Raw genomic sequence first — 22,560 nt, forward strand, 5'->3', positions numbered from 1 at the left:
AAGGGAAGGTTGCACAGCCGTCACTGTGGCTCAGTCGGTAGAGCACCGCACGGGGCATGCAGAGGTCATGGGTTAGGATACCACCACTGGCATGTAGTTGTCTTTCCTTCGTTTTCAGTCAAAAGGTCTTCTGTATGAAATGATTACACAATTAATTTGACAGTGTAGTGAATATCAGTCAGTCAGTCAGTCAATCAGTCAGTCAGTCAGTCAGTCAGTCAGTCAGTCAGTCAGTCAGTCAGTCAGTCAGTCAGTCAGTCAGTCAATCTGTCTGTCTGTCTGTCTGTCTGTCTGTCTGTCTGTCTGTCTGTCTGTCTGTCTGTCTGTCTGTCTGTCTGTCTGTCTGTCTGTCTGTCTGTCTGTCTGTCTGTCTGTCTGTCTGTCTGTCTGTCTGTCTGTCTGTCTGTCTGTCTGTCTGTCTGTCTGTCTGTCTGTCTGTCTGTCTGTCTGTCTGTCTGTCTGTCTGTCTGTCTGTCTGTCTGTCTGTCTGTCTGTCTGTCTGTCTGTCTGTCTGTCTGTCTGTCTGTCTGTCTGTCTGTCTGTCTGTCTGTCTGTCTGTCTGTCTGTCTGTCTGTCTGTCTGTCTGTCTGTCTGTCTGTCTGTCTGTCTGTCTGTCTGTCTGTCTGTCTGTCTGTCTGTCTGTCTGTCTGTCTGTCTGTCTGTCTGTCTGTCTGTCTGTCTGTCTGTCTGTCTGTCTGTCTGTCTGTCTGTCTGTCTGTCTGTCTGTCTGTCTGTCTGTCTGTCTGTCTGTCTGTCTGTCTGTCTGTCTGTCTGTCTGTCTGTCTGTCTGTCTGTCTGTCTGTCTGTCTGTCTGTCTGTCTGTCTGTGTCTGTCTGTCTGTCTGTCGCAAGGAAGAAAAGGAAAGTGCACAGGCCTGAGAGTGTCAAATTAACTTATACTTCTTAACTTCTTCTTTGATGGGCGCTGGCTTAACGCAGCACGGGCGCTACAGAATCCGGCAATGATACCCCGAATAACAGCCGATCTAAAGCGGCGGTCTGCAAGCTCCAAACGAGAGAGTGAGCAGTTGGCGGCGAAAAGCTGGATAGCGCACCCCACGATGAATCCGGTGGTGTCCCATATATCTGTATGCCTCGCTGCAGAAAATGAGGCGCAGACTTTTCACCCTCTATCGAGGCTACGACAATTATAACAGCATTCGTGCTAGGATCTAGTCTCTCCTGAGGGACACAGGCCCTTTTCTGCCACCTCAAATTAGTCTTGTCCTGAATCCGCAACATCCACGCTATCGTAAGCAATTTTAAACTTCATTTCTTCGTTCGAATATCTGCCGCTTCCGGCTACCTTTTCGCTTGCGCTAACAAACCTGTTTTCTGCATTACGTGTCTCGACCAAGTAGATTTCATTATTATTTCTTTGCAAAGGTCACTGCGTTGTCCATTACACAACCTCAAGCTCGCTTTGTCAACGTGTAATTTTCATCCTCATAGTGAGCATTTACAGAACACCCCTGCTCTATACTCTATTTCCCTGGCAATGTAGCACCTCCTGACGATTATTTTTTGAGCGCTACAGCTGTGCTGTTTATAGCTTGAGATAGCCCATCAAGTTGCCTGAACCCGTGCCTCTTTTCCCGGTAATTGCCTTATGACTGTCTGCTTCTGCGGTAGTTGCTTCTGGATGTGTTCGTTTACCCTGTTCCTTACTCTCACTGCTCCCGTAATGTGTTGTTCTCTTTGCAGACTTAGCAGTGTTAGGGTTCGGGCTGGTGGGTCGTCAATGTGAACAATCACTGCGCAACAAACTCGCGTGGCGTAGGTGAGAATAGAGCAACAGAACAATGTGAACAATATGAACCATGCAAAAGACCGCTGTAATGCTAACGCATTAATATTCTAATATAAAAACTGGAATTTATAGAGACGCCTTATGGTTCACTTTAGAGTTCACAAATAATGACAGGCTAACGAAGCAACCATACATAATTTTTTTTTACTGCAGTGCAAATGATGTTTTCAGCAAAGAGCCCCCTGCTCAAGAACTGTGAATCTGCTTATTTTGTGGAATTTTGGCGGAATAACACGGTTGCGGAAGCTCCGTTCCTACAGCCATTCTTTAATTGCCAAGAAAAACTGCCATCAGTGTAGCATAACGGTTCCCTATATCGGTTACATGGCAACTTTTTCATCTGTAGAGTATGTGAGTGGATACTGACACGAAGCTTTTTATTTGTATTTCCAGAGTTTTCTTTACAGCCTACAGCACGTGGTCTTGAAGAGTATCAGAGTGGATACTGACACGAAACTCTATTTTTATTTTCAAAGCTTTCTTTACAGCCTCCTCCACTTGGCCTTTTTATTGTTCTGCTTCGTGAAACATGTCCAGGGCGCACTAGGACTGTCACGATTTCGCGGGGCGGCTTCTACATTGTTCGAGATTTTTGTATGTCGTGCACCTGATATCAAAAGTTCGGATTTAATTTTGAATTAAACGCCCCCGAGAACGGTGAGCCGTCTGATCCCAATGACCGCCAAGTGCATTTGCTGCTAATGTCACCGCCGAGGTCTTTTATTGTTATCTATGAAAAGTGGCAATACATGTTTCTATACATATCTTCCTGTTGCGGGATAGACGATATTTTGTGCTTGGCTGACACTATATAAGGACACCCTAACGTGATAGCGCTCATGAGACCAACGACCAGCTATGTACGTACATTACGCTCTGAAGCACGGTTCTCGATTCAAGGAGGAACCACTTAAACCCACCATTTTTTCGGGATGGGGGGGGGGGGTAGGGGGATCTTATTGTCCGAGGTCGGAGTAGCGATGAGGTGCTTGCTCTCTTTACTAATTGATCCCTCGTAATGTGCAGCCGCCTGTTCGCTAAAACGAGCAAGCCGAATAAACTTTTTAATTCCTCCTGGTAAGCACAATGTTCTGCTTCACAGGCTGAAGGACTATGCTTGAGCCGCTCCCGTCCATGTTGACATCCGAGGGCTTCCCTGGTGCGCTACAGCTGAGCCTCTGCATGAGCCGCACGAGAATGTAAAACATGTCCATGTGCGCCAACTTCTCCCCGGGACAAGTGCGGGGACCCATTCCGAAGGTGAGTAGTGGCCCTAGGTCCTGACGCAGCTCTCCCGTGGCGAGGTCCAGGAAGCGTTCGGGCCGAAACTCTTCAGGATCGTCCCAGATCTTGGGGTCATGGTTAACGCAGTAGAGATTGTAGAATATCCCAGTGTCTTTGGGTATCACCAGATTGCCTGCGGAGAATAAACGGCGTCTCGATTATAACTTGTACTAAGTGAACGCCTAGCCATACGCGTTTTCGACCTCATCTCTGGCAGCCTGTTCCTAAGACAAGCATTGACAGTTTATAAAGCATATTGTGGCACAAGCAGCGCTAATTAGCGAAATAGGAGCGTGCTGTGTGACAACAAAAACAGATGACATAAAGGTGCAGTGAGCTAGTTGGCACTTTTATTTTTTCAGAGACCTTGACCAGCAAACGGTGCCATCAGCATGCAGTGTTAACGGTATTTCCCTTTGCGCGAACCCGCTGAGCATAACAAAAACAGTGACTGGCCTTATACCTTAGGCTGCTAATGGCTGTTCCGTTATTTGTTCTAGCTAAGAGCTGTACTTGCGGCATAATGAAGCCGCAGTGGACATGCTTACCGATTTTCGTGTCCACAGACGTGTTGTGAGGCAAGCCAAGTGGAACGACAGGGCGGAAGCGAAGAGTCTCCATCAGGCAAGCCACAGTGAATGGGAGCTTGGCACGGTTTTTGTACACGGGTGGTGCGCTTCCTGTGCGGGAAGAGAGACAACCGCCGCTGAACATGACACATTTACGAACATGAAGCACGGTAAGGCCGGATGCTCAAGTTCAGCTCAAGGGTTCAGCTTAAGTTAAGGAAAACACAGCGAGCTATGGAAAGAAGAATGATAGGTGTGACGTTAAGAGACCAGAAGCGAGCAGAATGTGTGAGCGAACAAACGCGGGTTAATGACATCGTAGTCAAAATCAAGAGGAAGAAAGGGGCTTGGGCAGGGCATGTAATATCAAGGCAATATAACCGCTGCTCCATAAGGGTAACGGAGTGGATTCCAAGAGAAGGCAAGCGTAGCAGGGGGCGGCAGGAGGTTAGGTGGGCGGATGAGATTAGGAGGTTTGCAGGTATAGGGTGGGCGCAGCTGGCAAAAGAAAGGGTTAATTGGAGAGACATGAGAGAGGCCTTTGCCCTCTAATCATGATGAGGATGAAGGCTAATGCGAAACCTTTTTGGCCAAATTGCGAAGAACAAGGAAAAGTTATCGGACTCCTCGTTTGATAGAAAAAAAACATTATATTTAACGTAGATCATGAGACATCATGATGCTTTCAAAATGGGGACATGGCGTTCAACAATGCCGAACGTACTTTTAAGCATGCGAAATGGCTTCACGTCAATGTATGCGAACGCGTGTGAAAGTGCATTGTGAGTGCATGCTACTAGAGATCGTAAGCAAAGTCTGTTCTTGCCTATGTTGTCCTCGATTTCTTTCTGAATCTTCTCTTGAATTCTCGGTTCTTTGGCCAGCCTCAGAAACAACCAGTGGAGTTCCCCGGCCGAAGTGTCGGTCGCACCTGGAAGATAACGAAATGTCGCTATAATTGCATAAAACATGATTAAGAGAAGTAAGCGTACATCAACTACTGTGACTTCTTTCTAGGATAAGGATGAGCGCATATTTCTCATTTTGGTTACATTCTTTACTACCTAGTAAAGAAAAGCTGCTGAATGTTCTAGGTTAATAATTGTAGCTGACTCGTTAAATAAAATATGGTCGCCGGTGATAACGGGTCTGAAGCGGCAAACAACAGAACTCTATAGAGACCATGTTAAAAGGAAGGAGGTTGGGATAAGGCCATGGTTTTTATACTTTTTGGTCTGATGAGAATGTTGCGATGTTTACGCTATATGCAGACGTTGGAATAATAGTCACAGTAATAAAGGTGGTCGTTTTTCTTACTGTTTACAAATGGCATGCGCCTGCCCTACGCTAGATTTAGATCGCATAGAAAAAAAAAAGAAAAATACCAAGAGATAAAAAACGGTGAATTTCTGCGATAAATGTAGGCTTAGCCCCACCTCCCTGCATGTTGTTAATGAATGCGGCGGCTAAGCGTACAGCGCCTCCTGAAATTCGCAGCATCTTTGTGGGTCTGTCCCTGACCGAGCACGAAAAATTTAAACGGTTGGCGTTTTTAAATGACGTCCTAAAACCCGAGTGACACCAACGCGTCTCGTTCGTGAAATCCTGGCCTCGTTGTCTCGTCTTCTCGGCATCAAAAGATCGCACGACAGGACTATTTCGCCATTGATGCTTTCACTAAGCTTCACAGGCCTGGAATTCCGGATCTTCACGTAGTTGTGGCTTGTGCTCGCGTTCGCAGCGACTTCCACAAAATTATTTCTAGTACTTATTCTCTGGCACCTTCTCTGGCGCATTCTCTGGCCCCTTAGGGAGTGACTCAGTGATGGCATGCTCACGCGTCGCGCACCACGACCCACGCGCTACGGGTCGAGACCACATGTCCCACTAGTAGGGAGCCCTTTACAACTTGTGATCCCCTACCTGATACATTGGATGCTCTACAGTGATCGCTGCTGGAAGTCTTACGAAAATCAACCCTTCGTATGGCTTTCGTCGCAAATTACAGGACTTGACATAGATGCTGTGAGCTGCCCTCTTTGAACCTGTCTCTGCTAGATCTTAAGGGTGTCCTTCTGCCGCATTTGTTTTTCAGCCTTAGAGACCCGTTTCACCTCATAGTACTGCCATAGCCCTGAAGTTGAGCGCTCCTCTGCTGCTGTGGCGTCAAACGCGACTCCGGATCCTCACGATGCTTGCCGCATCTCGAATTACCTAACCCCATTGGTTGCAGCGCCAGTTCTGCCGAGCGTGCGGACGTTGGTCACATATACAAGTATCGGGTAAATCACACGCATTATAGCTGCGATGCCCAGGTGGTTAGTTTGGAAAGCAGGTTGCTGGCTCCGTGCAAGCGTTGGTTCATCCTACTTACAACGTACGTGAACTTTTTTTTCTGGTGTACGAAGAGACGTCGTTTCATTTCAGTTTTCTTGAAAGCACGTGGGCCCATCAACAGGGCGTTGTCGTTGCTGCGCGTTCTCAGTATTCATTTACCTCAAGTGTCCTTGTAGGCACTTCGTCATCTTCTCCTGCCGTTTCGCGCCGCCACTTTGTCTTGTGCAAGGAATAAACAAACAATCTCAACTTTTTATTTTGTTTAAGCGGAGTAAAACAACAGCACTGATGTCGATAGTACCCATTCAAACAGTAGCCATGGTGATATCGCTGGCAGTTCGTCCTGGGCCACATTACGGCCTCTTTGAATTTACCTTGGCTTCTGTGATGCGAAACGATAAGACACTACACTCTGCACATGCTCAAAGACTATTATTTTGTCGATCTCAGAGGGCGACGGCAGGTGCCGCTGACGCACTAATGAGCATACTGCTTTATTGGTGTAGTCAAGTGTGTCGTCACCTTTACCTGCTGAAAATGTAAATACCTGCTATGAATACACGCGGGTAAATAAAAATGAAAGATGCTGTTGTGGAAGAAAGATTAACAGATTGAATGTTTCTTTTTTTAATGTTTCGTAAAGAACGTTAAGCCGCCGCGGCAGCTCAGTGGTTATGGTGCTCTGCTGCTGACCCGAAAGGCGCGGGTTAGATTCCGGCCGCGCGGTCGCATTTCGATGGAGGTGAAATGCTAGAGGCAAACAATGCCAAGTGGGATGTCAGAGCAAGCAAGCAAGCAAACGAACAAACAAGCCAGCCAGCCAGCCAGCCAGCCAGCCAGCCAGCCAGCCAGCCAGCCAGCCAGCCAGCCAGCCAGCCAGCCAGCCAGCCAGCCAGCCAGCCAGCCAGCAAACATACAAGCAAGCAAGCAAGCTAGCAAGCAAGGAAGCAAGCAAGGAAAAGCAAACAAACAAGCACACAAGAAAACAAGCAAGCCAGAAAGCCAGCAATACAGCAAGCAAGCAAACTAGCAAACTAGCAAACAAGCAAACAAAAAACAAACAAACCAGCAAACACAGAAACGGAAAGAACTTAACGCTGATTCGAGCTCTCGCGATAAGATATGCTTGTTGGATCAAGAGCAAAAGTTCTGGCAGTAGACTCCAGAAAAATTTGAGGGCACCTGAGAGCCACCACTTACCACCAAAGATGTTCATGACCACATGTATCATGTTCCCTCTGGTGAGGTGTTCAGCGTCGCCTTTCTCCTCCTGAGTGGCTTCTTCTCGAGCGGCAAGCATGGCATGAGTGAAGTTTTCTGTTTTGCCTACACGAAGGAGAAAATGCAATCCTGTGAACACCGCGAAATTTTGTATATCAACGGTCGTCAACCCTTGACCTCTTGCGGTCGAGTGCCGCCAGTTCGCGACAAACCATTTGTGAGCTCCTGCGTCCAGTGGGAACGCACGAATAATACCCATGTTTCCGATATCATTCATAGATGCCCGGCAGCCACATTACCCCGAAATGTCAACAGACGACTCATAAAAGAAGTTTTATACGCCTTTGTTCGAACGGAAGATACACTGCAGTAGCCCCGCTCGCTTTGTTTCACTTTCGCCGTCATCGCAGAAATACAATAAACTTATGAGTAGCAAAAAAAAAAGTATTTCAGTTCATGCACTGTTAAATAAGAGCTCTGTTCTGCAAAAAAAAATGCAGTTGTGACATTCGGGGCTCAACCACGTTCGGAACTGCATGTCGCGTTGTCGTATGAACCGGCTAAAGGAATCGTTCAGATGCCATTTTTGCTGCATAAATTACGATTCAGTATTAAGAAATCGCGTTATATTAGCTAACAAGCAATTTCTTAAGGTTTGAAGATGGACCCGAAAAACTCTATAAAATGTGTGCCACGCGGAGACGAGAGTGAAAATAGTTGTCTTAACTATAGCGACAGCAGTTGGGATTACAATCTTCCTCACGAAGGGGATGCTGCCAGTGCGACAAACCTCACGTTGGGCGCACCTGGAAATTAATTTGTTCCTGCAGTTTGGCCAGCGGTGCTGAAGTGAGGAAAAAAAAAAGAAGCGGTGTCCTCATTGTGCCCTTTTTGTGCCGAACCTGAGACAATCACTTCCTGCTTTTCTGACGCCACTTCTCTCATTTGAGGAAGCGTCTTTGGCAAATTCCATTACATCAACCAAGTTTGCCTGTGTCCTCTGCGGTTGTTCTTTCCATTGGCACTTCTTTGCTTGGAAGAAGCGACAGTAGTCTGCGCTCTGCTGTGCAAAATTTCCTTCAAGAAACGCAGTGACTCCCATTCTAATTATTTTCCCGCTCTCAGTCAGTACAAAATTGAAACATTACAGGCATTGTATACTATTATGCGCATTAAGCCATTGTCCCGTCTTTGATCTCCAAGTTAACAGGACCCCTGTCCTTGCGTATTCCAATCTATCAGGCTACATACTATTACTACTCCTTTTCCTGTCAAAACGTTCCTGTTTTCAGCAATTAACCGCCTGTGTCTTGGCCACTCCTCCGCAGTGGGTACGTGCCAGCATTGTTTGAGGCCAACCAACCAACCTAGTGGCCGCTCCATCACTGGCCAGCAGAACTGATAGTGCTTTGCAAATAGAACAGCGCAAGAGGTATGACAGGACTTTTTTTATGGTGTTGCTTTAAATACAAGCGTCACATTTGCATTAATAGAAACTGTTTCAGAATTTTCCGCACTTTGGGGGCCGTAGCTCATCGAAGTAAAAGTAATCACTTCTGTAAGCGAAGGTCATTGAATAAATTATTTTTTTTTCACTTGACGTCTATTGCCGCTTTTTCGCGACAAACCTGCGGAATGCACACCATGGCCGCAAACGGTCTGAAAGATTTTGCTTGTTCTCAGAACGCAAGCAAATGGTTCTTGGCAATATTAAATTTTTGCACTGAGATAAAAAAAGCCATAAAAGGTTAAAGGTAGTCCTTGAGACACGCTGGTTGTCTATGAGTAAACACTTCGTATGCATTGTGTTTGCAACTGCTAGGGATTTGTAGTCTTCACCTCTAACCTAGTCGAGTCTGACAATATGTAATTATTGTTTTGTAATCAATAATTTTTTGTTCAATAATAAGCGACCTAAATTTGCGCTGTTATTCATTTTTGAGACAATGAAGCATTGTTTAGGCAACTGTGAAAGTGCGTAGCCGTCCGTGAATTAAACCTTGCTGTGAATTAAACCCTGCAGTAGTGCTTGTCTAGAAGCTATAAAACAAGCAAACATTTTCTGTATCTACTGAGCGACGGCGCCAGATTTGAACAACAAAGCTGGAATGTTACAATTTATAAGATTTCTGAATGCAGCTTGTGGTATAATTTCCGTGTGGTGCTCCATCTTTGCTGTGTGGCTCCCTACCCAAGAGTACCTGAAAGACTGTGACTCCGCGGTGATTTCTCTACTGATCCTCTGAACGACTTCTCTGCCGACAGGGCCAGGACAACACGCCTAATCGTCACGAGCAATCCGTCAGTTAACATTAAATAACCTTTCAGTGACCTCAGTCTGGGTGCGAGTGGCCAGATTTAGTAGGTGTTAGTGCCTTGTGTGATTAAGGATTTTACGTGTTTTCGAAGAAATGACAAATATGCACAGCCGATTGGTGCGTCCGCTTTCTATGCGCACTCAAACAAATGCTCATTGAAAGAAGATACGAAAAGTGCTAAAATTTTTCCGCCGTAGAACAATTACTACGCCTCATATTCAAAGGTTCAGTGAGAACCAGCAGCCTCATCTCGGCCATGGTACAATGGCATAAATTGCCTTGCCGCAACATTCAAGACTTGAATATTTGTCTTTTCTATCGCAGTTACGTTTTCATAAAAAAAGTTTGGGTGGTTTGTCGCTTCCTTCTCGATAACATTAAATAAATACCTGGAACGTAAGTGGCTTCAGCTTTGTTGAACAACCTGGCAATGATATCTCTAAATTCACGAAACAAGTCCTTGATCTTCTTCTCCTTCCCTCGGAAGAGAATTGCCAGCCAAGGTGCAATGTCACTTGGAAGACCATTGGGTGCAACCTGGAGGAACTGCCGGTCGATCTCTTCCAGGCGCCGTATCTCACTGCTGTCACCGTCCAGGCTGCGAGACCACGTAGATTCAGTCGCATTATCTGATCCTCATTTAGTGGTAAAAGCGATTGTTAGAGAAAGTCGGTGGAGCAGTACTATCGGAATGTATTGCAATCTTTCCAGCATTTTTAAACTGAACTTAGTGGGAATACAAATACTGGAAAAACTACGAGAGAAAGAGCGCTCTGCCTGAAAATACGTTATATAATCGATAATTGATTGATGCTTTGTTGGTGATAATAAAATATACAACTGTAATATTATCTGCGTCTGTGGTTATTGTGCTCCCTACTCCGCAGATAACGCTCAAGAACTGACACCTAGAGACAAGATAATTATGATTAGGTAAGTGTATTAGATGATTAATGGCGGGGCTCAACTCGCAGGTGAAAAACATCTGTAAAAAGCTCGCTGCGACAGCAGGAGCACTGTCACGATGCCGAACGCTGCTGCCCACAAACGTTAAGCGACATTTATTATGCACTCTTCGAATCTCATATTAATTACTGTAGCTTAATATGGGCAACCCCTACGAAAACAAATATCGCGAAGATTCTGCGCCTCCAAAAGAAAACCCTTCGTCACATCGCAAACGTACACTGCTTATCCCCAACAAACGTTTTGTTTCCATTGTATCACATTGTCCGCATTGACCATATGTATGATTTCCGGATGCTACGTTTGTTTTTTTTTCTCTAACAGTTCCTACAAGGCCTTTATAACTGAAACAGCGTCCCTAAAAATTAAACATACTTCTGCTCATACCCGCAGCACGGACGCTTGGTTTGTTCCTCATTTTAGAACTAATTATAAACTCCAAACATTGCAACACAATCTTCCGCATGTACTTAACAAATATAAACATACCACAAATTTCAGGTTCAAAGAATTGCGACGGTATTTCGTAGAGTTGTGAACTATCTTTTTTTTTAGATATGTTACTTCTGGTTCTCTAGGTGGCCTGTGATGTACAGTACTCACGGATTGAAATAGGACATTCGAAGCGCAAGCCTTGCAGTGCCACGCAGGCATGTGGTAAACCACAGGCCGGCTTGTTGGCGACTGGAAGGAACAATTCTGCTTTGTAGATGTTCTCCCCCTCGCGCCATACCACAATGCACCACCTTGGTTCCATGAGCATCTACGGGCGGCGCTCCATGAAGCGACGGCCACGCGCTCCGAATGTCCTATTTCAATCCGTGAGTACTGTACAGAGACAATTTTGTGCATTTCTCCTATATTTTGATTATTTCATACAATTTGATGTGTGTATTCTGCTTTTCATGTGTGTATATAAGTTCAAAATGTTTATAAGTGAACATTAAGTGCGTCTTTGAGATTCTATTACATGTGCATTTCTTAATTACGTATTATTTTTGCACTAGATGAGCCTAGAAGTTGCAGTTTTAACCATACAATTGCATGTAAAAGTGTATTCATTGTTTGTATTTGATAGTGTGTATATTTGTTCTCCTTTGTTGTATCTTTCTTATGTTCATTTCCATCAGCTGGTATGTCGAAGCCACTGCTATGTAAAGGTTTTCCGGGCACAGTCAAGTTGCAAAAGCAGCTTTTTGCCTAGAAATCCTTCCAGTTGTTCTGGAGAAATAAATTCAATTCAATTCAATTCAATTCAATCAACTCCACCCGAGAGCCTTCTTACTGTATCTGAATAAGGGGTACATTCCATGCGCAAGTTGTTTCTCTGATCTCCTCGATGTCTGTGATGACTTGTCAGCTGGAATTCCTCCCGGGTACAGCGTGATCCGTCATTGAGTGAACATGTGTAATTACTGCTTGTAAACGCGCCGTGCGAATCTGGTTTTGTCGTGCGATGGGTTAAAACAGGTGGGAAGAAAGGTAGCACGTGTTTCCCCGAATCTAAGACATGCACCAAAACATTGGGGGCAATCAGGTCTCGATAAAATTTTCTGTCACCAAGTGTAGGGCCTTATCCTGATGTCCACAAGGTACACAACTTATGAAGACCGTCATTCTAACCTTGTTCCGTAGACGGAAACTCCTATGACGTTGTAAAGCATGCGGAAAAAAGGCTTTCTTGAGTCGATAAGCTGCGGGCCATGTTGTAGGGAGTCCACGTAGGCGTCAACAACGTTTGCACAAAGCTTTTCCAGGGAGTCGCTGATGGCGTACTTTCTGCAATCATTAGAAGCGCGGGCGATTATTACAGGTGTGGACCAGCGAAAGGACGGAATATCGGCATTTCGCGAGTTTTTTGGGAAAAATAGTAAACTGAGATTACTGTAAGACGCATGCTAAATCTGTTTTCTTTTCTTTTTTTCTAGAATTCAACAGTTCAACGAAAAATGTGACAAAAAAGATTGTGTTTTTCCTTGCTTGTACGATCGACTTTCGCGTCATAACTTATGAGTTAGAATAGCCTGTCGATATACGACTGCCAGAAAAAAACCTTGCTCCTCTCTTGTGATCTTTCATAGAACAGATTGTTTGAGTGCTAGAAGCTCGGCATATGTAGGCGCCCGCTTATACGCGTACTACGTGAATTCTTATGATATGTGTCGACAGTGACACAGGCTGGCACATAATTCATCGTGTTTCATGATGTTCTAGCATGACGCAGACTCGATGCTCCATGCTCATTAACGACGAGACATCCATCCACCGAGGTTGGATGTTTTACAGCGCAGCTGTTCTGCGTTTTTGTAAGAGGGTGAGGAGGAAATGGCGGAAAGGAAGGTATTGGGGAGAAGCATAGGTCCACCCTCCTCCCTATCATGCATGGTTGAGAGGTGCTGTGTTGTGTGACCTATATAAATGCGTGTGCGATTAACGTTTTATTGTGAGGCCGAGGGAGAATATCCGCACACAGCTTTACTGATTTTCGCATTAGCGAGTATAGTAGTCATTATGTGATTTTTAAAGTGCATGTTTTAAGAGTTTGTTATGAACGATGGTATCCAGATTCCGATTTGGGTGGAAACAGAGCTGTAATCTTAATTTGTGGGCAACTGCAGTGCTAAGATATCTGTACTGTTTGAACGTATATCAGAATTAATTTCGAAAAAAAGTACCAGACAAGGCGTCTCACAATGCTTTATCCTAAAGCAGCAAGAAATGAAAACAGCTGAATATAATAATTTAGATGATAACAGCCTGTTTGTGCGTGCACACGTCGCAAATAGACTCAGCTGCTGTGCAACAATAAAGTGATGAAGGTTAGCCATCTGATTTTGAGGCGTACTTGCCTGACTGCGAGAAGAGCGACCTTGCGAAGTGCCTTCCATCGGGGGTTGTAATCTTCAAATAAAATGTCATGGTTTCCTTGAAGTTGCAGTTCGCCTGAAATGTGAACTCGAGAAAGTGATCAAATAGGAAACAACTACTTAAAGGAATAATGCCTTAACATTGTGCTCTCCCATTTCTGTATTGCATTGAAAGAGAGCTCTTTAAACTTTATTTAAAGGACATCGGTTTTTCCAGAGTATGTCCGGAAAGCACAATTTTGCTTGTTTCGTTTTTTTTTTTCTTGAACTAGCGCACCTGGGGGTGCCACCCGAAACGACAACCGCTTGGCAGCTCTAGGAGCAGGTTTCATGCTATTTACTTCAATTTTTTTGTGTTCGGTCGCCTTTGCGGAGATGAGTAAGAACTGGAAGGCTGGTAAATCATAGCTGCTTTATCTTCGTCTGATCTGTGCGTTGACTTAAATGACAGAACTAGGTATGGGGCCAGGATAACAAATGAAATAACAAATAAAAAAGGACACAAATAAAACTGTTAGGCTTTACTCGGTCTCATTTTGCTGAAATACGCTGCCAGGATACACGGGCGTCAAAGTAGAGAGATACAAATGCGCATGTCTTCTTTCGATTTACTTCTTGTTAGTTGTCACATATGCTTTCTGATGGACCCTTTGTTTTTTGTTGCAGGTCGTTGAGCAGCTGTTGCAAGACTCCATGAACCAGTGAAAGAAGCAACAGTGCCGGATTTCGAGTAATAGTCTTTTCCTGCCGGCATATTCTAATAAACAGATGCGTGGGCTGCTTTCGTGGCTCCCTTAACTATCACTGACACTTCCTCATCCACTTCGCGCTATCTAAGGCTGTTTGGGTAGTAATACTTGAACTTTATGTGCTCAGGTTGCAGTGTGTCCATATTCACGAACTGTAACTGGAACAATGGTCCTTTGTTCGGCAAGTATAGTTGGCAGAAATGAGCTTTTATTCAAGGCTGGCAGCTGTGCCAAGCGCTGCCTGGCCCCGGCGGCCACGCTAATCGCGGAAACATATGACGTCACGCTCGCACGTCATGTGCGTGGACAGGGACGGGCACATGCTCAAGAAAACTTAGAAATGAACGTGGGTGCCGGAAAATGTCTGAGACAAAAATTGTAGGTTGGGTTAATGATGCCTTCCCACTACGATTTCAGCAATAGCTCGAAAAATCCCAGTTATGCTGCAGTGTCCCTTTAGGCGCAGAACATCCTTTTATGAATTCCTTTAAAACGCACGGATGGAATGCTTCAAGGGATCAATTGTTGAGAAAAAATCCCTAATAAAGGAAAAAAAAAACTGGCAGATTGACGGGTTCAAATAAGGCGTACGTTAGTGACCACAGGAATTATTGCAGGGCTATGAAGTCCCGCCACGATGCTTACATTTCGCACTAAACACTACCGAAACCATTTAGTTATCTCTATTGATGTTATTTTATTAATCCAGCGCAAAATAAAAGTAAAAGAAGACCGTTTGGTTCACGCGTAGCGACAGGGCACTGTCTTAAATGCAACCTATCATAGGTCTAGCAAGGGTGCGTAATAGCGGGCATCATTTCTCTTCAATGTGGTGTAAACTGCGCATGTACACACTTCATATCGAATCGAGAGAATGGTGGCAGAGCAGATATTTTCAGCTAGTGACCACATGGTCGCCAAGATACAGCATGTAGTAAGTAGTAACCCTTCGTAAAAATTTTCTGCGCTGCTATCTTGCCTGTGCATGACGCACCGATGAGCAGACCGTGTCACCTTTAATCACCTTTCTTAAAATTCCACCCTGTAATACAGTGTAAGATTAATTTGAAGGATTTTAATTTATTTAGCACCGCAGCGTTGCAACTGTGGAGTGCTCACTAACCGTCCAATAGACCCGTTGTTGGAGTTTTTGGAAAGCTTCAAAACTTCCATAACCACTGAAGTAGAACAGAAACAATATGAAACTGCAGAACTGGCCTGCACGAGAAGCCGAAATTTCCTATAACAACAGTTAGTAACGATTTTTTTTAAATCTCCAAGCACTACCCTTCTCATATTTGTGAGTGCACCCACCTGTGGAGGTTAACCGGCGAGTGCCAGAGTGCGTTTACACAGCGTTTGTCGTTTATGCTGAACGCTCACCCAGCTTAGTCGGGAAGCGTCCGGCGAACTCGTGCCTCCGCTCGACAGAAGCCTCTCGTATGGCGCTGTGGCTGTTGAGGATCACCATGGGCTTATGGGCCATCCACAGCGTGAACACATCGCCGTATCGCTCTGCCCATTCGTTTGCCTTAGAGTGCAGTTCCTTGGCGTTGCGGAGCGCTGTGGTGTTAAGAGGAGACGTACTTGAGGGGCATGCAGGAAGCATGGACATGTGTTACCGACTGTGTTAATAAGGTAATGATAGCTTTATTTTGCACACCTTAAACGTGGCTTGAGAAACGACAAGCAGGTCACATCTATTATTACGCAACTATTGCCTGTACAAAAACGATTACAAAATTGACAAATATATAAATTTACCTTGCACTGACGAGCCATTGGTGTCGCTAAACACCGATAAACACCACGAGACATTCGTTACTTTGGAGCTTTGAAAAGCTGAAGATTTTCAAGCCATACGCTCACGGCTAGTTAAATCGACAGCATCCCTAGTATCTGTAGATTAGTAGAGTTCCATATCTGCTTAACTGCACGATTTGAGGTGCCTTGTGCATCGCCATTCAACTATCCCAGTTGCGACCCCATGTTTTGTTTCTTGAAGCTTACTGTGGTGTGAGATTGGACTGACACGTTCGATTCAGTATGACTCACCGTTCCTACAAATACCCAGTGAGGTCAAAACGATTTGAAAATTCTGGTCTCGGCAGAAACGCCTATTGAACAATATGTGCACTGGTCTTGCCTTGTAGTTCTGTTTGTTTGTGCACCTAATAATAATAATCATCATCACATTCGCCTTTCTATGATATTTTCCTTCCGATACATTGATATCTTTCTTTATTACTGCATACGTTTAGTATTTCCTCACATCCCTTGCATCCTGGACACGGCCACTTGTTTTTTTGTGGCGGCCAGCACGTAAGGCAGCCAGTTCCACTCTCTGGTGCTGAAAAAAGCTTCATATATTCGGTTGAGAACGGTTCAAGAACCCATATTTAATCTTGTTGGTCACAGCTGGCTTGCTTGTGCGCCACATGAAAGGCAATGATTGCAATGAATTCATTATAATAAAAAAGCGTTTTTATAGACCTCTATGGATGTCAGGTACACGATTTTTGTTTTTAGGATCCATCAAAAGTTCATTGCTTTACCCCGCAGTAAGGTTTACGTAAAGTAGCCTTTGTTCTGCGGGAAATTGGAGGTCCTAATGCCATGCAACACGTTTTCTGAGATAATCAGATAAGACAATGATTTCTTTAGAAAGGATACATATCTGCTTGCCGTAGCTAGATGAAATTACCCAGAAGGTTTCCGACTAGCGGCAGCGGGAACGGTCCCTTGGGATACTTGGACACCTTCTGGTAAAAGCGGCCCACCAGGTACGTTAAGCCGAAGACCAGCGCCGTTGTGAGCCATCGCCAGTTCCACAACATAGACGGGATCCTCTCGAACAGAGCGCTCATGGCTCCGCCTGCAGTAGAGAAAGGATAGTGGTTAAAGGGGAACGCTTAAGTGAGTGATGGGGTTAATGACGCACAAAAGTATAGGCAAGTATGATGAAACAAAACATAATCCCTGTCCTCGTCTTACGCGCCATGTAGACGACTGTTGATAGAAGACATTCTTAAGCATCAGTCTGTTGTTCGCTGGTTTGCAGTGTATTGTAGGTATGTATTCCATTATGCGGCTTCATATTATTTCTACGATTTCTACGAATTCGCTCCGTATTCTTTTCGTCTCTGCTGTTACAGATGATTGTAGTATTGCGTGTGTATTTCGGTTTTGGTTCGATCTTGGAAATAGAACACTCATTGATATCATTGGCCCAAAACATATGGTGCGGTCTACGCGTCGGGGAGAAACCGTGGCGACCATATGGCTGTTGAAATATACACATGTAGTCAAGTGAATAAATGATGCTTTAAAATGTTACAGTAATCTTCATAACATTCGACAATGAAGTTCCTGCTATGCGCCGTTACTGCTGTAAACGATTGTAGATGGCGATGGTAGGTGGAAGTGAATGCTGACGTTTTGCCGAGTGAAAATATCTGCTTTTTTGTTGTCGTTTTAAGGCTCGCAGGGAAATACCTGTCCGTCTGACCATATAGGTAACATAGCATATAGGTCAAATGTAGGCTATTGAGATACACTGTGCTCGCTTCGTCTGCCTCTGTGGGTCCCCTGAAGCTCCTGTCAACAACAACAAAAACACATGGGGCCTTGGCGTCGGAATTACCTATTTAAGGTAGAGCACGAAGTCAGCCTGGCGTTTTCCTTTTTGTGAAGCATTTATCGCATATTCTTGTGAAACCACAGATAAAAACCGTAATATTTCGCGTGACTTCATAGTAGATAGAGCTTCCGACTATCAATTGTTGCCACGTCTTTATCGAGACTTTCACTGTAGCTTCGCCTTCGGGTGAATGCCCATATAGGCGGAATTTATCAATCCCGACTTTACACTCATAAATCACTGGTAGTCATCATACCAAATATTCCTGCGTCAGGGGTGCAGCGGTTTAGCGATGCGCCGCAAAAAGAAAAAAAAAGCCTCAAATTACAATAAGCGACACGTTTTGGCTTGTGCATTTTAAACATGAGGAGTGTTTGTTCTCTATTTTTCGTTCGGTTACCACCTGCACCCTACTTCTTGCAAAAAATGGCGTCCGAAACACCGGAGTGAGAACAAGGCATGTATCAGGCAGTGACAAAGGGGTGGTCGCTTGGTGCCCAGCTTTCGCCGGTCGCAAGCCAGAAAATGGGTCGCAACCAAAGGTCCACAAAGAAAAAAATCTTTATACAGCTAGGAGAGAACACAGAAGAATTAACAGTCACTCGTACGAGCACATGCAAATTGATGTAGTCGAGGGTTCGACGGCATACCGTCTGGTCAGGAGTCATGGCTTGATGAGGTTCACTGGTCACTGACCAAGGTCAACAAAATAATGACGTTTCGGGAGCGCTACGGCTCCCTTGTTCACAATGAACAAGAGACATTGTGAACAAGGGAGCCGTAGCGCTCCCGAAACGTCATTATTTTGTTGACCTTGGTCAGTGACCAGTGAACCTCATCACATACAAATTGATTTGCAACAAAATGCAACTCGTGCAAAGTAACACTCGAGAGAGTCTACAATACAAGAGAAATATTGCACCTCAAGTGCACTAACACAAGAGAGAGGCAAACAAACAAAACAACACAATATGTTCACCGGGTACTGCCACAGCCCGACGACCGGAGGATCCGACGGGGCCTTCCCGAACACAGGCGCGCGCTTCCTCGCCGGTTCGTTGCTGGGCGAGTGGTGTTGACCGTGGAGTCGTGCGGGTGCGCTTATCTGAAGCCTAAACGGCGGCTCGGGCTGACTGACAGCGGTCAATGCCCTTCATATGTAGGCACGTCTGTCGCGCTGTTATGGATCACCGTGAACACCAACTCGCCCAACAACTGTTATTGTCTCAAGGCTATGCCCTCTCCGTCGGCAATGAGTGGCACTTCTCGATTGTTCGACGGCGCGCAGGGACATGTTTCCTTTGGCGCCACGCCGGCGAGTCAAGTGGAGGGGGCAACACAGGCAAGGTTAGGCGCGCTCCGGGGTTTCCTTCTCCACTGTCTCCACTATCTATGGCGCTTCCTGCGAGACTGCTTCCGCGCCGCGCCGGTCTTCCGAATGTGCGCCGAATTTTGTGACAAATACATGGAAAATTTCCGCAAAAGAGTAATATACCGCCAAAGTCTGGGGCGCCTAGGTGGCGGCAGATCTGGCAGCCGTTGTCGTCTGTTCGACGGACGAGGTTGCTTCGACACGCGTCTTTTCTTTCACTTCTTCCTCTCACATCTTTCCAGCTCTTTTCTGTTTGTACGCGGCAGTGATTGCGGTTCAGCTGGAGCCTGTCGACAGGCCCGTGCACTTTCCTTTTTATTATTTCCTTTATATTATTCCTTCAGTCGCAACAACAGGGCGGAGCAAGTGGAAAGTACCGGCATTGTGGTGGAGATTCCGCTTTGCATTCGGGAGGCTCTGGCTTTGATCCTGAGTGCAGCCGGGACCCCACCATTTTTCTGATCGCTGGAGTTGTTTCCTGCTGTGATGTTCAGCCTGCTAAGGGAGACGCGTCTCGAAAGGACACCTATAAGGGCTGTGTGCGACACCATGGGTGGCATCATCGTGGAGCGCCTGCCGCGGCAGTGGGAGACACCCGTCACGGGTATCAGCGCGTCATCATCGTCATCAGCCTGACTACACCCACTGCAGGGCAAATGCCTCTTCCCTGTTTCTCCAATTAACCCTGTCCTTTTCCAGCTGCGCCCGTCATAGGACGGGCGCAGCTTCTCAGTTCTCAATTTCGTCCGCCCACCTAACCTTCTGCAGCCCCCTGATACGCTTGCCTTCTCCTGGAATCCACTCCGTTACCCTTAAGGACCAGCGGTTATCTTGCATGCTCATTGCATGCCCTGCCATGCCCATTTCTTTCTCTTGATTTCGACTAGGATGTCATTAACACGCGTTTGTTCGCTCACGCATTCTGCCCGCTTCCGGTCCCTTAACGTTACACCTATCATTTTTCTTTCCATGACTCGCTGCGTTGTCCTTAACTTTTCGTTAGCCTCCACGTTTCTGTCCCGTAGGTGAGTACCGGTAAGATACAGCTGCTGTATACTTTTCTCTTGAGGGATATTGGTAATTCTGCCATTCATGATCTGAGAGAACCTGCCATATGCATTCCACCCTATTATTATTTTTGTAGTGATTTCCCTCTCATAGATCAGCGGCCACTACCTGCCCTAAGTAAACGGGTTCCCTTACCACATCCAGCACCTCGCTACCAACTGTGAACTGCTGTTCCCTTGTGAGACTGTTGAAAATCACTTTGATTTTCTGCATGTTAATTTTAAGACCAACCGTTCTGCTCTGCCTCCCTAACTCATTTATCATGCTTTGCCGCTCATTTCCTGAGTGACTTATCTAGGCAGGGTCACCAGCGAATCTCCAGTTACTTAGGTATTCTCCATTAAGACTCTTATCCCCTACTGTTCCCAGTTCAGGCCCCGGAATACCTCCTGTAAACAGGCGGTGAATAGCATTGGCGAGATCATGTATTCTTGCCGGACGCTGACTTTATGAAGGACTATGATAGCTGTGCGGTCGTTAGAGATATCTTGCAGTATTTTCACATAGGACTCCTATACCCTGATTCCGCAATGCCTGCACGGCTTCTGAGGTTTCCACTGAGTAAAATGAACGCTATATATAGGGGTTGGTTATTTTCTGCGCTTTTCTCTATCACCTGATTGACAGTGCGAATGTGGTTTATTGTCGAGTATCTTTTACGAAAGCCTGCCTGATCATTTGGTTGATTTAAGTCGGAGGTTGTCATGATCTTATTTGCTATTAACTTAGTAAATACCTTGTAGGCAATGGACAGTAAGCTGATTGGTCTGTAACTTTTAAAGTCCATTACGTCTCCTTTTTTATGAATTAAAATTATTCTTACGTTCTTCCAAGCTTCTGGTACGGTCGAGGCCATAAGGCATTGCGTATACAGGGTGGCTATTTTTTCTGTCACAACTACCTTCCACCTTTTAAGAGATCTGCTGTTACCTGATGCTCAACAGCTGCTTTTCCTCTTTGCATTGCTCCTAAGGCTTTCTTTTTTACATCCTCTTTCGTTACTGGCGGGATGCCCCATTGCTTTGCTCTACCGCCTCTCTCATTAGCGTTCTGATTATTTTGGCTACCGTATAGATTTCTGCAGAACTCTTCGACTACCTTAACTATCTTATCCATATTGCGAATGACATTTTCCCTCTTTGTCTTTTAGCGCATACATCTGGTTTTTACCTATTCCTAGCTTTCTATTCACTGAGAGAGAGAGAAAGAAGAGAGAGAGAGAGAGAGAGAGAGAGAGAGAGAGAGAGAGAGAGAGAGAGAGAGAGAGAGAGAGACCGACCCTTTAATGAAAAAGCAGAGAATTAAGCCGACTTTTAAAAATCGCTGGCATGCTACTCTTCGTGGGGGAGTAAATATGGGAGGTAAAGACGGAAGGAGAGCATTGCGGGAAAGGTTAAATTAAAGACAGAAAAAAAGAGGGAGAACATAAAATGCGGCCATTAAATGTCTACTAAGAGCCATCGGCGAGAAATGATGTAGCATATGAAATTATGAAGTGCATAGTATGATAAATGGGCTAACAAAGTTCTGTGAAAAGAATGCATGAGGGCAACATGCTCGATGAAATTAGAGCTTGTCGAGATGTCCAGTTTCCTTTAAATACTCAAAAAAAGTTCGTTGCTTGTCTCTTTTGCCTAGGGTGGGATAAGGGACCTTAAACACAGCCCATTGTTAGAGGCACTAGGGAGGAGAGAGCTTTTCTAAGCACTGTTCATAGTATGCAGGCTCATCAGCATATGCAAGGCAATGAAGAAGGATACTGAGGAGGGAACTGATGAACACGATGTTAATGCCTTAACATTTGTTAACACCTTCATGTTAATGCTTTTAGCCTACCTCTGTTCTTTAGATCATGCTCGATTTTCGAATTTTCATGTTAATGTTTTTAGGCTTCCTCTGTTATTTAGAGCATGTTCGATTTTATCTATGTTAAACTTCCTTATGTTGGCTACCTTGCGCTTATTTATTAACTTTGATAGCTCTGCCAGTTATAATCTGTCTGCAGAGTTAGACACTTTCATGCCTTGGCGTTTGTTAGTCAAGTTTTTCGTCTTGTGAGACACCTTGCCGGTATCCTGTCGAACCATCCCACCGCCTACTTCTAATGCGCACTTTGTAGATAACTGTGATTTTATCGTTCAGTGTTTGAACATCAAGATCGTCTTCCTCAGTTAGAGCCGAATATCTGTTCTGCAGCGATATCCTGAATTCCTCTACTTTTCCTCTTGCCGCTAACTCTAATGGACATGCGCTTCACTAGCTTGCTCCATTCCGTCTTCGAGGTTAAGCTAATTCGAGACCTCAGCATTCTGTGGTCGCTACAATGCACTTTTCCGAGGACGTCCGCATCTTGAATGATG

The 22,560-nt window shown here is 45.2% G+C and overlaps 1 protein-coding gene across 2 annotated transcripts; it reads right to left on the reverse strand.

The window, feature by feature from the left end:
• Positions 1–876: 876 nt before the first annotated feature.
• Positions 877–18,945, reverse strand: LOC144125979 (cytochrome P450 2B4-like). 2 transcript variants are annotated; one of them, XM_077659828.1, is made up of 10 exons: positions 18,683–18,945; positions 16,825–16,995; positions 15,504–15,683; positions 13,354–13,447; positions 12,128–12,283; positions 9,928–10,136; positions 7,200–7,325; positions 4,489–4,593; positions 3,642–3,773; positions 877–3,226 (listed from the first exon to the last, which is right to left on the reverse strand). In XM_077659828.1, the coding sequence occupies exons 2-10, from the start codon at positions 16,985–16,987 to the stop codon at positions 2,874–2,876; spliced, it is 1,518 nt and encodes a 505-aa protein (XP_077515954.1). In that variant the 5' UTR covers positions 16,988–16,995; positions 18,683–18,945; the 3' UTR covers positions 877–2,873. The 2 variants fall into 2 exon arrangements, with proteins under 2 accessions (XP_077515954.1, XP_077515953.1); XM_077659827.1 differs by having other exon boundaries at positions 18,740–18,944.
• Between the last annotated feature and the right edge of the window lie 3,615 nt (positions 18,946–22,560).

This window comes from Amblyomma americanum, chromosome 3 (assembly GCF_052857255.1).
Source record: "Amblyomma americanum isolate KBUSLIRL-KWMA chromosome 3, ASM5285725v1, whole genome shotgun sequence".
Lineage (NCBI taxonomy): Eukaryota > Metazoa > Arthropoda > Arachnida > Ixodida > Ixodidae > Amblyomma > Amblyomma americanum.